At 39.4% G+C, this 15,840-nt stretch overlaps 1 protein-coding gene across 3 annotated transcripts in view; it reads right to left on the minus strand.

Moving 5' to 3' along the window:
• Window positions 1-15,840, minus strand: part of GRTP1 (growth hormone regulated TBC protein 1) — a 35,883-nt gene that overhangs the window by 2,221 nt on the left and 17,822 nt on the right. For all 3 annotated transcript variants that reach the window (XM_064709589.1, XM_064709580.1, XM_064709598.1), the window contains exons 5-7: window positions 15,085-15,181; window positions 687-859; window positions 389-574 (exon numbers count right to left, since the gene is read on the minus strand). In XM_064709589.1, the coding sequence (XP_064565659.1) occupies window positions 389-574; window positions 687-859; window positions 15,085-15,181 (456 nt within the window). The remainder of the gene's footprint in view (window positions 1-388; window positions 575-686; window positions 860-15,084; window positions 15,182-15,840) is intronic.

Below are 15,840 nucleotides of genomic sequence, written 5' to 3' on the forward strand. Positions count from 1 at the left end.
GTATTTACAGTTCATCTGAAAGTGAACTGCACGGGATTGATATCCACAGTTCACTGGAAAAATGCACTAAAATTTTCTTCTCATCAGACTTTCTGCCTTAACTGGTAAAAAGGGCAAAAATAATTTTTTTCCCCTGTATGACAGATAATGTGGATGGATTTCTATATATGGAATCAGGTAATAACTATTAAATATAATATTTAATTGATAATAATTATTAAATACAAATTATTTAATATATTTATTAGAAAGGTTTTAGTTTCTTATTTAAAAAACAATCCTAACAGCTGGGTTTCTCCTAACTGTATCCATCTTTTGCTCAGTGAAAAACATTTCTAAGTCAGTCTTGGTTTTAATTTGGAATGACTAAAAGCTGAAGAGAATTTACCTGCATGAAGCTGTGACACTCTGTTACAAATGTTCCTTTGGTGATCTGCTTAAATTTATCACAAATGTCAGGGAAATTCGTGGCTTCCAAAATAAAAGCTTGGTTTTGCTTAATCAATGTTAAGGCCACACGGAAGATGATCTTTGACCCTTCATAGAATAAACAATCCCATATTCGGAGCACAGTCTGCAGTAAAGGAGAGAATTCAGATTAACCTTGATTTCCAGTAAGCAATTACTAAAGCAGTACAAATGAAATAATCAGGGGTGTAGTAAGAGAACCTCATGTTACCAGTTACCTCCACTGGAAGGATGTCAATGAACAGGCATATAAACCAGCGTGACACCACTAGCGTCCACATGACTCCGTGTCTTTCCATCAGCTCTGCCACAGCTGGAACTTTCATTTTCACAAGTTCTCCAAGGACTTCCTGATCAGTTTTCAGGCCCAACATTGCAGGACTGTAATAATCTTGGAGAGAAGAAATCAAGACTCAGGAATCTGTGCACATAATCCTTTCATGAAATTGAAGAGAATGTCCTCTGCAGCTGGACATCTAAAGGCACTCTGAGCCTAGGAATCCCAGGGTGAAGTAAATTAACCCCCAGCCCAAAGATCTCTGCACTGTGGTCACAGAGTGCTGCTTTTTCAGCCAAGCTCATCCCTCCACACAAACACTTCATTCATTCATGCCTACTGAAGTATCTTCTTTCTCTCTGATGTTTTTTGGCAATGCATTCTTCCTTCCCAAGGAAGGATTGTTTAGGTGGTTTTTGACTGCTAGCTTCAACTACAAAAGTTTAAATAGTTCAGTATTACCACCACCACCTCCTTCCTGTGTGGGGGGCTGCACAACTCCCAGTCCACATGACACCCAGGGAGGTAACAGAAAACCCAAACCACCACAATAACCTGTAGCCTTTAGACCAGGTCCAGTCAAACTAGAAATGCAAACTCCCCAGAGCATCAGCTGTGCAGAGATGCTGGATACACCCCATCTTCCTAGGAGTGACCTAGCCATTAAGGTAGGAGTTTTCCTCTCCTTTCTCTGAACCAAGAAAATCCCATTTTTGATTGAATAATTCTGAGAAGAAGTTTACAGATTGCTCAGGCAACATCTCTTCCTACTTACTTTACCTGCAAGACAGGGACTGAAATAAGACCTACATTCCTGCACTTGGGGTCACTGCAGTAACTGGTAAATCCACAATTAAGAACAACAGAGCACTCTGGCTGTCAGTCCACAGCCTGTTTGTCAGAGTAAGCGATTTCATTACCAAGGTGCAGGCAGAATAACAAGCACCTCAGCTCTATAAATGAGTAGCTTTGGGTACATTTAAGGAAAGAAAAAGATGTTGCAATTCATAAGTATTCAAATGCCCCAGTATGACACAAGAATTACACAGATGTTTAAGAAATTCATATTTTGGGTTTATATGTTGACAGAAACATTTGATCTGGATTTGGCTGCTCCAGTCCTGGGAAGCAACTTTTGATAGTTCATGAGCACTTTGCTGACAAGACCTATGTTGTGTTAACCTTTGTTTATGGAAAGAAACCCGTGGTACCACAAGTGCTTTTCTATGCCTTTCTGTCGTTCACTGATTCTGGAAAGCTGCAATTCAGGTTTCTCTGTCTTAACTGGATTCTATCAATGGCCCCAGACACACAGCACAGGCCAATGGTTCATATAAAGGTGAAGGAATCAGAGCAAAGTCTATTTGACTGAAATAACTCTAACAAAACCTCCCAGTGCCACAGGTAAGTTTAAAAATACGTCCAAACTATGCAGTACATCTATAACCACTTAACTTTCTGTAATTTCACAAGAGCAGTTTAATATTCCACTCTTTCCTGTGCCAATGGTTTACCTGAACAGACATCCCACCCCATGAGTTATTTGCTCTACATTTGTTCTGTCCAAACTGGAACATCTACAGGAGTTTTTAATGGTACTACAGAGCATCACATTCAATCTTTAGGAGCCTAGCTTTCTGTCTGAGTTCTCCCTGAAGACTGAGATGTAAAACTCCTCTACAGACCTAACAGTCACTGCCACTCAAAAAATTATTTAACAATCTACCTTTCAATTGCTTGCAGGGAAAGCTCCAACAGCTTAAACACAAAAAATCCCATGGAAAAGTGTACTGAAAACACACCATGACCACAGTACCAACACAAAATCCTCTCTTTCTGCATATGTTGTATTAGTGCTGTGCTCATTTTGAACTGGAATGCAGTAACATTAACATTAATTGGCTGAGTACATATTTTTTTAACGCTTTTTTATTTTTAAATTTATTTTTTCACTTGCTGCTTTAATGCAAGTGAAATCTAATCACATCTCAAATAACAAGTAGCAGAACAAGCCCTTTCCCCTTCCTATCCTTCCTCCTCTCATACATCCACAAACCATTTTTTCCTCTATCTGTGCTCCTGAAACATGTGAGTACTGAAATCTTCAAGTTACCACTGGCAAATGTCCTCAGGAGGAAGGCCAGCAGCCCACTCGCTCTGCTGCCATCATCTGATATGCTGAAAGCAACAGCAGCTGCTATTTTTAATTGGTACAGCAAAGTAAATGTCACGCTCTCAGGAACACAACTGGACACGCACCCAGCTCTGAGAGCTGGGAAGCAAAAAGTTAACAGACAGATGATGTGGATACTTCACAAATTACTGAAGCAGCCCGGAAGCTTTGGTGTAAATTAAACTTTCATTCAAGTCTGTTAGACTGTACTGCTGGAGAGGAAGAAAAAAGGAGCTATTCATCTATCTGGGGCAGCCCCCTGCTGTTCCTCGTGGAGCAGGAGCAGCTCCCATGTGCCCTGGGACACAGCACGGCAATGTTGAGCCCAGCCCTGCTGCAGAACCAGTGGGAGGAGTGATTAACGATTTATGCAAATGCCAATAACTGAGCAGCAGGGGTTTTCAGGATATTAGCTGCCAGTTCACAACAGAAGTTAGGTTAAAAGAATCTGCACTCAAGACACATTTACATGTAATTGTTGTATGTCAATTATAGTTCATGCAGGTATTAATTATAATTATTACACATAATTAATATGTAATTACAATTTTCTATTTATTTTTCCTGTACATATACTTTTATACATAAATGTATATATATATAAGATTAGCACCTCAAATTAGGAAAGCCACGTTTTGGAAATCCTTCAGAAACCTTCCTGGAGGACCTTATATTTGTGCAAAACTTACCCACAGATCACTTACAAGGAACACCTTTCACAGTCCACATCTGGTTTCACTAGGGAAAATGATTTTGTAACTTGGTTCAGTGCCTGAGTGCTTGGTAACATTTAACCTACATGGCTCTTCTGTTCCCTTCTTATTTACTGGGGATTCCCATTCATTCAGCCTTGTGGAAATGTCCCCTCAGCAAAAATCCTGCAGCGCTCCCTTGCTGCCAATGCTTCTCTGTGTGCCCTACTTTCCTAATATCTTATAATTGGCTGCTCTGCCCAGAAGTCAAAATATCCTTGTTTATAACCAAGTCTACACAAGCCTATCTCTCCCCCACACGAGAAAGCTGTTTTTCAGAAAATACAGTGCAGGCAATTATTTTTACTCATCTACCATGGAAACACATTAGCTTTATATTCCTTACATATTTTACATCTTACAAACTGTTTGGAAATTTTAGATTTGCATGATCCACATTAAATTAGCATCTTAATTATTTTTTCCCCTCTCAATAACCTGGCAAAATACTGAGCAGTTGATGACCCAGAACAAACCTGAGTCAGTAACTGCTCTCAATCTTCCACTTGCTAATTAAAAAAACAGGCTAATTATATTGTTGATATCTGATGATCTAGGTGGTTTATAGGAATGTCCTCTGACAAAATACCATTCCCCTGAAAAAACATACATAGCCAGGCTGTTTCCTATTTTCCTTCAAATGGTCAAACAGAAGTGATAATTTTTAGGTGATCACAAACTACATTATTTTTCATCACATTTTCTGGAAGGTGAGAAATGAAATATTGCATTATAAATTATTATTGTATTATTAATTTATTACTAAATTCCAGAAAAATACCTACATGAATATCAAGTTTCTCAGTTGGCAATTTGGCATTTTCAAGTGCTTCTGTAACCTGATCCAAGGCTTTCTGTACTTTCCTCTCAGCCTTCCCTTTGTTGCTTACCCGTGTGCTTTGCCCAGTCTGTTCTGGGTACCTGCCTATGGATTTTGGATGCCTTGCTAAATTTAGGAATGGCTGAGAGTGTAACAGAGGGCAACGTGGGCAGGATCCCACATGGAATTCATCCTGCCAAGTGCTCCTTCCTCATCAAAATCCTGTCTCTGAACAGCACTGTAGCCTTGTGGCTCTGCTGGGATCATCAGCTGCTGCTTCTTGGAGTCAAGCAGCAAACAGGAAAAGCCAGCTTCGCCAGCTGCTTTATTACTACTGTACAGCACAGGTGACCACATGAAGGGACCTTTCCCTTGTTCAAAGGGCTTTTTGTTGCTAACACTGCACTGCCTGTGGCATGCAGTCACTGAGCTGGAAACCTGTCCTGGCAGAGACACTCCTAACAGTACATTTCATTTTCTCCCTGTCACAACAGGCAGCACCTCTGGACCTTACCAGCATGTCCAGGACTAAGACATAACTGGCTGCTTGTGCTCCAGAACAGTAATAAGATTTGCAGGAAATAAGGATAAAGCTTGTAGGGACTCTATGACCTTGTTCTCTGCTACAAATAGATTAAGAGGTTCCAAAAATAAAAGTTTAAGAAGCAATACTCTTATAGTCTTAAATTACCTCTAGGAGTCAAGAGCTACACAAGTTGAAAAAAAATCCTTCCGCTCTGTTGTGTATATGTCAGGTTAAATATACATATTCCTATGGAACTAAATCTGTAAGTGCTACAAAAATACCCAAAACAAGACCTCAGCTCTGCTGCTTATCTTCCAGCATTTCTATTATTTCAAGAGCCTACAGAGCCCAGCCTGGAACAGAATGATTTGTCTCGGAGATCCAAACCAACTGGAAAGTTAAAAATTGGCTGATTTAACTTTTCTCACAGTCCACACAATGTAAAGTATTTTATTCACAAGAATATGTTTATAAATGTCCATGAGAACTGGGATGGGTGTGTGTGTGTGAGATGATGACAATGTTCTCTCTTCTCCCATAGTAGCAGAAATAGTTCATTTTTATACCACCGAGCACCATTCAAGAATGTGTCCTTGCTGGAGATACCATTTGCTACCACACCTCACTGAAACCCAGGAGGGAAATAGAGCAGGCCTAAGGGCTGGCACAAAAACTCAGAGGTTTCCATGAACAGAATTTCATGAAAAGCACTCCATTCTACACTTCCTACATTTCAAGTCAAGGGGAAAAATATAAACATTTAAAACATATCCGCTTTTGTGCCTTCTAAGTATCTACATCAGGAGCCTTACATTAAAAGCTGAACAACCTACATTTGGGAAGAAATCAAGCCACAACAGGAAAAGGAGGAAACACAAGAGTACTGCCAATTCTTTTGCAGATCGGGCCAGAGTGACCCCTGCAGGTGTCCTGGCCAGAGTGATATCCTGCAGATATGTGGTTAAATGGCAAGCTATAACCTCTTAACTATGCCATTTTTAAAGCACAAGTTCCTCATTTTCCAGGGAACAGAAAAAAAAAAGACCTCTAACAAACCAAGCAACAGACTCAAGTTATATTTTATCTCTTCCTTCAAACTAAACTGACTGAACTTCTGTCCTGGGGTACTGAACTCACACAACCACCAGCATTAGCTGTATCATTCAAACTGAACATTGGCATAAATAAATACAAGGAAATCAAATTTATTTTGGATGGCTGAACTATCTTAAAAAAATGAGAATGCAAGCATTTTATAGATCCTTATTGGTTGATATTGAGATTACACAGAATATAGAGTGATATATCTTGAGAAATTACTTACTATTAACACCTTTCCAGCAGCACAAAAAGGCAGTATTTGTTTCTACATAATGCCACCTGCCTGTATTCATCTTTTGCTTCTACTCCCAAACTTGGAAAACAGATCCCAGGGAGCTGAAAGAGCCTTTGGTTTCCCATCTGCATTTCACAGAGCACAGTGGGATTCTGAGCAGATGTAGTAGCTACCTGCCATTTGGAAACTGAACAAGGATGCTTGTTGATTAGATGGAAAGGCAGGCAAAGATGTCATCCTTCCAGACATTACAGAAGACAGAGACTAAATACAAATAAACAAAGACTTAATGTCTGACTCCTCAGACAAACACACTGAAGTTAGAAGCATGTGTTTGGAAAACACAAATGCAACTTTCAGACATTCTAGTTACAGAGAATGAAATTGGCTATTTTAATTATTTATTTACGCACCAGTTCTATTATGTGTTGCTCAGTAGAGACATTTGCATAATTTAAAGCTAGTCCAGCTTAAAGTTATAGATACCAAACCATTCCCATATAGCTTAGATATGACTGAGCAAAATACTGTTGGCCAGCTCTCCTCTCCTCCCTCTCCATATCTGCTACCATTGGAACGGCTACGTTTGTGGATAGCAGTTTTTCACAGTATCACTGAGCTGACAGACACACCACACACAAAATATTCCCCACTGGCTGTTTCCAAATAGCTTGGCCTGACTCCAGTCACTGCAGCCCATGAATTGTGCCTGCCTAAAGAGCTGCATGCTTTGGAGAAGTCTGCAGCTTATGGGGCTGACCCAGGAGCAAGGCCTTAACTCGGAAAACCCTTTGACAGACTTTTATCACCAATGTCCTCAAACAGAGAGGAAATGCAAGAACAAGCATTGAAAACCACAACTGCTTATCACGCCTGTTGAGCAAACAAACTTTAAAAAAAAAAGCTTACAACTGTATAATGAGTCTTAATGACTGATGACTTCAGCTGAATAAGGATTCCTGGATCTGTGTTTTTAACTCCTCCTTGGGATTAGGAAGAATAGGTATTTTATCAGTTGACCACACTGACAAGTTATTCTTAACACCTCAGCACAAAACACAGCAGTGATATCCTCTCATGCTTAAGAAGAACCCCATTCTTACTTTCATCAGCTCTTCACAAGAATGCTACAGTCACACCATGGGGGCCACTGAGCACACGACGTGAGACTGGGACAGAAGCACTTAAAACTGAGAGCTAGACCAGCAGATATAGCTCTAGTGCAACAAAGGTTGCATTTTCTAAGCATCTCTCAAACTAAACCCTCACATCTGGTACAATGAGGTAGACAAAAGTTACTACATCTTCATTTAAATTTCCTTAACTCCCAGCGCACATCTTACACCAACACATTCTTTATGTTCCTACCTGTGCTGCATGTGCATTATACAATATTTTGAAACGGTATCAAAGCCTGCTGTCAGTGCTTCTTTTTATCATGACACATTTTAAAAAACCAAACACTTAATAGAGCTGAACTTTTGGAAAAACTGTTTTGTACTATCTTAAGTTGCAAATACAATAAAATCCAGAGTAAGCACATCATAGCTCAAAAAAGCCAAAGCAATCCCTGGATATATTCACTACTGAAGAGAGAATATATCATCTCTGATTATGACATTAGCAAAACTGAGGTTAGAAAACTCCACCCAGCTCTGATATTTACAATTCAGGCAGTTGAAGAACTGGAAAAGACATTAAAGAAAAGGTCATATTTAGAAAAACTGAGTTCTGTAAGGAACCTCTTTATTTGTAGCATTTATGCAAGAAAAATGAAAAGTAAAGTCAACAAAATCATAGAGAAAGCACACTAGGCATTGTGGGCTTTTCAATAAAATAGGAGAAAGACTTCAAAAAATGCTATACCTGCAAATTAGGACAACTCAAATTCCAATTTAAAAATATAGCAAGTGTTTTTAATGAGACTGATTTACAGTTTGAATATATTACTAGCAGTGGTGGCAGGGTCACTCTTTCAAACCAAGTCTGGGACCTCTCAGATATCCTGACCTGGCCCTAAACACTTCCAAGGACGGGCACCCACAATTTCTCTGGGCAGCCTGTTCCACTGCCTTACTATCCTCTGAGTCAAAAATTTCCTCCTGACATCTAATCTAAGCATCCCCTATTTTAATTTAAAACCATTCCCCCTTGTCCTATCATGATCTGCTCCTGTAAGAAGTTGTTCTCCACCTTTTTTTGAAGATCTCTTTAAGTACTGAAAGGCCAAAATGGGAAGATTAATATTTCCTCACCTGTTTTTTGTATGGAAAGTTAGATTTCCAGTTACATTTCCAGTTTTATGAGTTCTGGTATTTAATACACAGATAACTTCAAGCATATTAATACATTTTATGGGGATTTACAAGTTAAAATACAAAACTGTGTACTGGGTTCTGCTTTGAGCACATATAACCCATCATACATTTGTCAGCTGATATGTTATGCTTCTTACTGTCAAAGTGACATATACAGGAAGGTTCATTTATTAAAACTGTAACTGAACATACAGAGCCCTGGCTGACCATCAGAAAGTAACAAAACCCGAAAAAACAAAACCCAAAAAAAGCTGCTGTGGCTGTGCTGCGTTAACTCTGCAGGTAGAACAGCACAGTCCCTTCAGCATGGAGATGGCTCTGCCAAAAGTATCATTTCAGTACCACATGCACAGGACTGCTTTCACAACTCAAGCCATTAGATAAAAACAAAATTTAAAAAAATCCAACAGCCCTCCAACATGGCTACTCTAATAAAATATAAAGCACAAAATAAGTAAGCCTTGTGCTGCATACTAAGGCTTGGCCACTAAGAGGTTCTTCCACATCACAAAAAACCCAGGACCTCTTCTCCCAAACCCACATTTCTGTGTTTATGCTACTCTACCTAACTTCCTCCTTCGCATGCAGCCAGGGAATTCTACCTTTGATCAATCCTAGCTGAACTAAGATTTCACCTGACAAGTTATTCTGCAGATGGCTTTTGAAAGGGATGACACTTTGATTTACTGGGTAGATAAACAAGGAAATAGCACATCTGCACAGACAGCCAAAGGCTGCAGTCCCACATAGAGTAGTGCATGGATGGCCTACTGAAGATAACTTAAGTTTAACATAATCAAATTATATCAATGAAGGCTTTTTATCAGAATGAAGGAGGCATTCTTGACTTTACCTTGGTGGAACAGGTCCTGCTTCCAGTGTAAATACAGTAGTGTATAGACACACGTCAAGGAACACAATATTCTTCAGTGTTTTTAAACACTAGGGTGCTTTTGCTGCATGCTTCCTCACAAAAGTAAGGCTGACAGTATGGGTACTGTCATGTACAGCAAACTTCTGTTTCACACATAAGTGTAAGAGTTCTACCCTGCCACCTAAAACACACCTAAATAATGAGATTGTTCATTTATTGATGAGGTTTGAGACTTGGTGGAAGATATGATACAGAAAGTAAATAAATTATTTCAAGTGTTATTACCTGTGTAATTTTAAAGAAAAAAACCTCATCAGTTGCTTATTTCCTGCTTGCTCAAGTCTCACAAATCCCCTAGCAGTTCAGATTTGTAAGTAATAAGGATTTCTGGCTTATCATGGTTTCTAAATACAGGCACATGACTCCTTTATTCCACCTTCAGCTTAACAGGACAGTGCATGCTTAATTCCTAGGTATATTCAACTGACCTCTAATGCTCAAGCATTAGTGCTTTCATTGTGGCTGGGGGTAAACAGCAGAACATGATGCAGTCCCATATTTCAAAGCTCTTAATTGTTCAGCTGACCAGCAGAATGCTCCTGTCTCTGAGTGCCAGATGTGATGTTGGAGGCCAAGGGGCACACCACTATGCTTCAAATGCAATCACAGAGGAACTCCATGGATGAGTGAGAATCCTGCCAACTCACACACCTGTAGATGAGAGCTGCCAGAGGAAGATAAAGAAGCAGCCCAGAACTGATCAATCTGCTGAAATTTTCTGGGTTGATGGTACTATAAAAATAAAGCTCAGCTGTCAACAACAACTTTGCAAACATGGTGTCATGCATGTCACACATAGCCATAAAAGGAGCTTTCCACACCAAAAGCACATGCTTGAGGTGCTCAAATCTCTCTGAAAGGAAATGCTTTTCATCACAACACTCCCCATCTTAGGCTGCAAATTCAGCTCAGTTTAGGTCTAGCAGTGTTTTCTACCTGCACAGCTAAATAAAAACACTTCCTGTGAAGAGGTCCACTCCCTTTGGAGATGCAGATCTGAAAAGATGCAGCTGTCAAGCCAGTTCTGCATTCAGAGGTTCCCTGGCAATACCCAATTAGAATAAATTCAGCCACAAGAACAAAATAAATACAGGCTCAACTGCAATTAAAAGCAAACAGTCTAAACAGAAATACTTTACAGCTTAGTACAGCCTTCTGCATTTCCCAAGTGGTCCTTCCCTTTGAACCTGGAAGTCTATATGATGAGACTCAAAAGATTGTTATAACATGAATCACTCAAAAGAGAAGGATATTCAAGAGTTTGATACATAGCTATGATGCCATTCAGTTCAAATATTCTTGTCTCTTACCCTGCTTAATCTCTTGTGCAACCTGGGAGTCTCTGGCTGATACAGCTGTGAGCCAGAGAGCTGCACAAAGATGGGAGATATCTGCTCTCTCAGCGTGCAGCCACCTGCCTTAGCCAGCAGGCACTGCACTGCACACCACTGGCACCCTGCTTTGCACCCTGTGCACTCACAGCTAATGCCAGCTACTTCACTGCAGCCTACTGCTTTAGTGATCATTTCATCATTCAAAACTCTGCTCTTTTTATGTTTTATAAACAACCAGGCAGTACACATGGGTAAAAACATTTTAGTAGAGGCCGCTAAAAAGTAATGAGACTGAAGGAAGATTGTTATTGCTGCTAAAAAGTAATGAGACTGATTCTTGAAGAATGCTACACCTCATTTAAGATTTTTATTAAGAACATTAAGAGAAAAATAAAAAGCTGATATTTATTGACAACACTAAACCCATGTCAATAAACAAAGCACAACAAAGTAACAGTGGAAAGACTGGAGTAAGAGATGTGATGACATTGAAAACAACAAGAATGTGCAAATAATAAACTTCAGCAAAAAGGTGTTATGAATTCCTAAATGCTGTGGGAAAAACTTCTGTTGACAGTAAGAGAGAAGGAACAGCACATGCATTATGATGGAGATCACAAATCAAAACCAGAGTGCCACTTGGGAAAAAAGGCAGGGGAAATCCTACAGCTTTTCTCTCTTAAGGAAAACACTTTCCACTGTGAAAAGAGCCACTGCACAAGGCGCTAGCTGATTCTCCACCAGAAAATAAAAGTGTGCCGTTGTGATCAGGTTTACAAAAATAAAAACTGAAAAAAATCAAACTGGAACAAGCACACAGAATAATTATTAGGCTAAAACAGGAACAAAGAAAAGTTTCACACAAGAGAAGAGTTTGACTGAAGGGCCATAGCCATACAAAAAACCTCCAGTATTAATTGACTGCATCCTACAAATACATAAAAAGTAGGCACAAAAGAGAGGGGGACTTTTCTCATCCCCAAAAGTTGGCATTGACACTAGAATAAAAGGATATCAAGTTGGCCATGAATGGGGTAGTGCAGAACTCATGAGACCTCTGTTAAACACAGTAGAAATACTCTACAGATACTTTTCAGTAAGAGTAACTCCTTATAATAGTCCAGTAGATTTGTTAGAGTATACACTGATATACACAATTGCTTCCAGAAAACCAGTGAAGGTGGAAGGAAGGATTATTCTTGTATATGTAAGCACAATTGTCATGCTAAAATGAGACCAAGTTGTTGAGTTTTTCTTCTCATAAGCTCACCATTTAACCACAAATATGTAAAATATGACAAGTATACTCCTTTACTTACATATTGAGGTACCACAGTTAAAAGGTCCTACCTACCCAATGCTTTCTAAATCAATCTCCCCACTCTTTCCTTAACAGCACAAAAAAATCCCCAGAACTTCTCAACGAGGATCAGAGTGATGAACAGAACAGAAACATCAGAGCTATGCTGTGTACAAATTGCAGGCATATCCACTCTGAGCTAGAGTTGAATCTATACTTCTTCTTGTGGGCAATGCTGTCTGCTCCAGCCATCTGTCTGAATGAGCCTGGGAATAAAAACAACTTGGTAACACCAAAACTTCAGGTAAACAAATAATTCTCTTCCCCCTTGCAGCGTTTAAATGATAATCCCCCCAAATCCCTGGCTGAGCTGCTGACAGACAACAGGCAGAAATGCATGGGCTTGCCCTCAGCAGAAGCAGGAACTTTCTGGCCTCACCCAGCTGTATCCAGCAGTGCTGGATAAATGAAAGCTCAGCCAAATGAAAGGCATCCACACAACTCCTCTTATCAATCAACCAAAGCCTAATTTACTGTCTCTCTCTCCCAGCTGTGTTATTTTCATTTGGATGTGACAGAACAATTCAACCAGAAAACCTTTACTGATGGAGTCCCATTTTCTGTCTCTTGCCCAGAATGTTCCCATCTGTCACACTGTACATTTACCAATCAATGCCATTGATCTGTGGCTGGCTTAGCGCATCTGCTGACCAAGAAAACCACTGTCAGCACCACGGTTCTGGAGTGGCTGTTCATTGTAATTAAATGTGTGTGGGCAGGGGAGGAAGCACCCACAGGGACACGGCAGAGGGCACAGAATGGATTTCCAAATTGTCCTGAAGCACCACTGATTTAACTGGAACTGACAGGACACACTCAAAAATGAGGACATGACCTGGAGGCATATTTGGTGCAATGATAGGGGGAAAACATGTATATTATAGTCCAAACAAATCAGGAAAATCAAATCAGCAACCAAATGAATGGGAAAATGTTGGCTAATCCAACTGATAGGATCCAACAAAACTGATTCCTAGACTTCCCTCTGAAAACCTGGAAAACATTCAAGATCTACCAGATCTTGAGAGGTGCTTCTCTGCTTCCCCAGCAAATAATTATAGGGCTTAAAACTGAAATGTGCAATACCTTGATCTATGAACAGGAAGGCAGTAATTATTGACCTGAGTGAGTTGCTTTATGAATATGGTCTGCCTGATTCTCTCACATATGCACACACAGTATTTCATTGAAATTATCCCAATTATTTCATCTGTCATGCTTTGACTTTCCTAAATATACAACTGAAACTATATTGGAGAGTGGTGGGAATAGAAGGGATAAAAATATATTTTTAATTCTGGGGCAGGGAAAAAGAGCATCAGCAACAAATTTTCTGTCAATACATCCTTGTATTAGTCAATAAAAATATTCATACTGTATAGAAGATTCATATTGCCTAGTTGGACACAGGCTAAAGTCAGTAACAACAATCTTGTTACAGAAAAGTAAAAATACACCTATAACTGCAGTAAATATACACCTACTTTACACACAGTAATTGCATTTCATGTTATGAGTTCCTTCTCACCACCAATGCTACCTGCCTAAGATAAAGTCAACAGCTAGGAGGGAAAAATAAGAACAACTTTTGCCACAAGCATCAGTAAAGTCTAGAAGGATATATAAAAATGAAGGTTTTCTGATAGAGTGAATTAGGTTCCCTGCCAGAAACAACAAACAAAATTCTGACTCTACCTCCTTTGCCTCAAAAAAAGCATGTAAGACTATTGAAAGGATTAACAGCAAGAGTTTCCACACATCACTTCACAATAAAGCTGCCTTTTACCGAATGCCTTGTCCCTGACACAGGGATGTCAAAGCAGACAAATACCCATGCAAGGCAGGGGCAGGTCCCAGGGCAGACAGCAGCCCTGTCTCCTACCTGTTTGCACAGCTTGGAGCTCTCAAAGCTGAACAAAAGCAACAGGCAGTTGATTTCTTTAGACTATTTTTACAGCTTGAAAGTAAACTTCAAGGCTGCATAATGTTAAATATTTGCAGACTGACTGAACAACTCATAGCATTCCCTGCCTGTCTCTACTCTTTCAGTCTGGAAACAAAGTCCAACCACTGGTTCCCCACAAGGAAAATCCAAGTTCCTACAGGGTGTATTCAATGTAAAATAATTTCTTACAGTCATTCAAAAGCATGAAGAGAATCTTTCAGTCGTTCTTGTTTATTTCTCAAGGTCTTTACTTTCTATTTAATAGGGAAATAATTTTTTTTTGTTGTTTAATCTTAAACATGAGCAGACAGAAGAAAAAGTGAAAGTTTCAATCAACCTTGACCAGTACCTAGTAGACAGCGTCATACTGAATTCCACCTCCACCTTTTAATTGAGATAAAAATCTGTGCAAAAGCAAAACTAGGCCAATAAGGAATCAGTCCTCCATTTTCTACTGATCTTCCAATGAGACCTTCCACCTACATTAAAGGTGTATCTGTAGTCAGACTCTGCAATGCTCATAGGAATTCACAATAAAACCATTCTCCCTCTATAATTAAATCCCAAGAAAAAACATTCCCAAATGCATTTCACAGGAGTAAAAATACAGCTGTAAAACCTGATCTGTTTCTGGTTTTAAAGTACCTCACATGTGCAGTGAGGTTCAGCTTATACATGGGTCAAAATTGATTGCATAAACACCTCCTGCAAACCCAGAGACCAGGCAAGGGAACTCAGAGCTACTGAACAGACCAGATGCAGTTACTGTCTACAGCTGGAGAAGAATACAAAGATAAAAGCCAAGCTCCAATATATGAATAAAACTATACTTTTAACATACCAGGCAATATTCTTCCAATAAGAGCATCTAGTAACCAAAAAGACTCCTCTTCATTCTTTGTAATAAGAATCAGGTATCCAGCAATGAAGTTCATGCCCTGAAATAGAAAGGTTTTGAGATGCATGCACTTATCTTAAGAGTTTCTAGCTTACTTCTTTTGATTAAGGGCTAAATTACTACAGTTCTACAAAGTCTGCATATTCAATCAATTCTGATAATGAAGGCCACTGGTTGAGTAACCTGCTGAAGCTGCACACAAGAATTATTAACAAAGATCAAGGAGAGGAAAATTAAAAGAAAAGGCTTAGCAGTCTATACTTTCAATTTTGCCTTTTTTTTTTATTCTAAAGCCCAATGCAACAGAAAGTGGCTGTTGCTTTGATCAGAACTCAAACACATCTGTATTAGATGAGCACTACAAACACAACAAACCTGCAGGTAGATAGTGAGGCTGCAGGAGGAGAATGTCTGACCTAAACACGTAAAGTAAAATGTTGCAGTTCCAGCAGCTTTTAGAAGCTTTTGCTGCTTAACTCACACAAAGGCTGTGTACAAATCATTTTCTTCCATAATACCTCCAGTCCTCCACAGATACATATAACAGCACTGATCCTGCGAGGAGACCAGATGTGCAAAGAATCCACACAAGAGTCTTTTAAGTGTTCTTCTTTCATTAGCCCATTAAACAGTACAGGTACCAAAATATTTTATTAACAATTGGACATGTAGAAGCTACTATGGTTTAGAAGTTATGTG

Source organism: Zonotrichia leucophrys, chromosome 1 (genome assembly GCF_028769735.1).
Source record: "Zonotrichia leucophrys gambelii isolate GWCS_2022_RI chromosome 1, RI_Zleu_2.0, whole genome shotgun sequence".
Taxonomy (NCBI): domain Eukaryota; kingdom Metazoa; phylum Chordata; class Aves; order Passeriformes; family Passerellidae; genus Zonotrichia; species Zonotrichia leucophrys.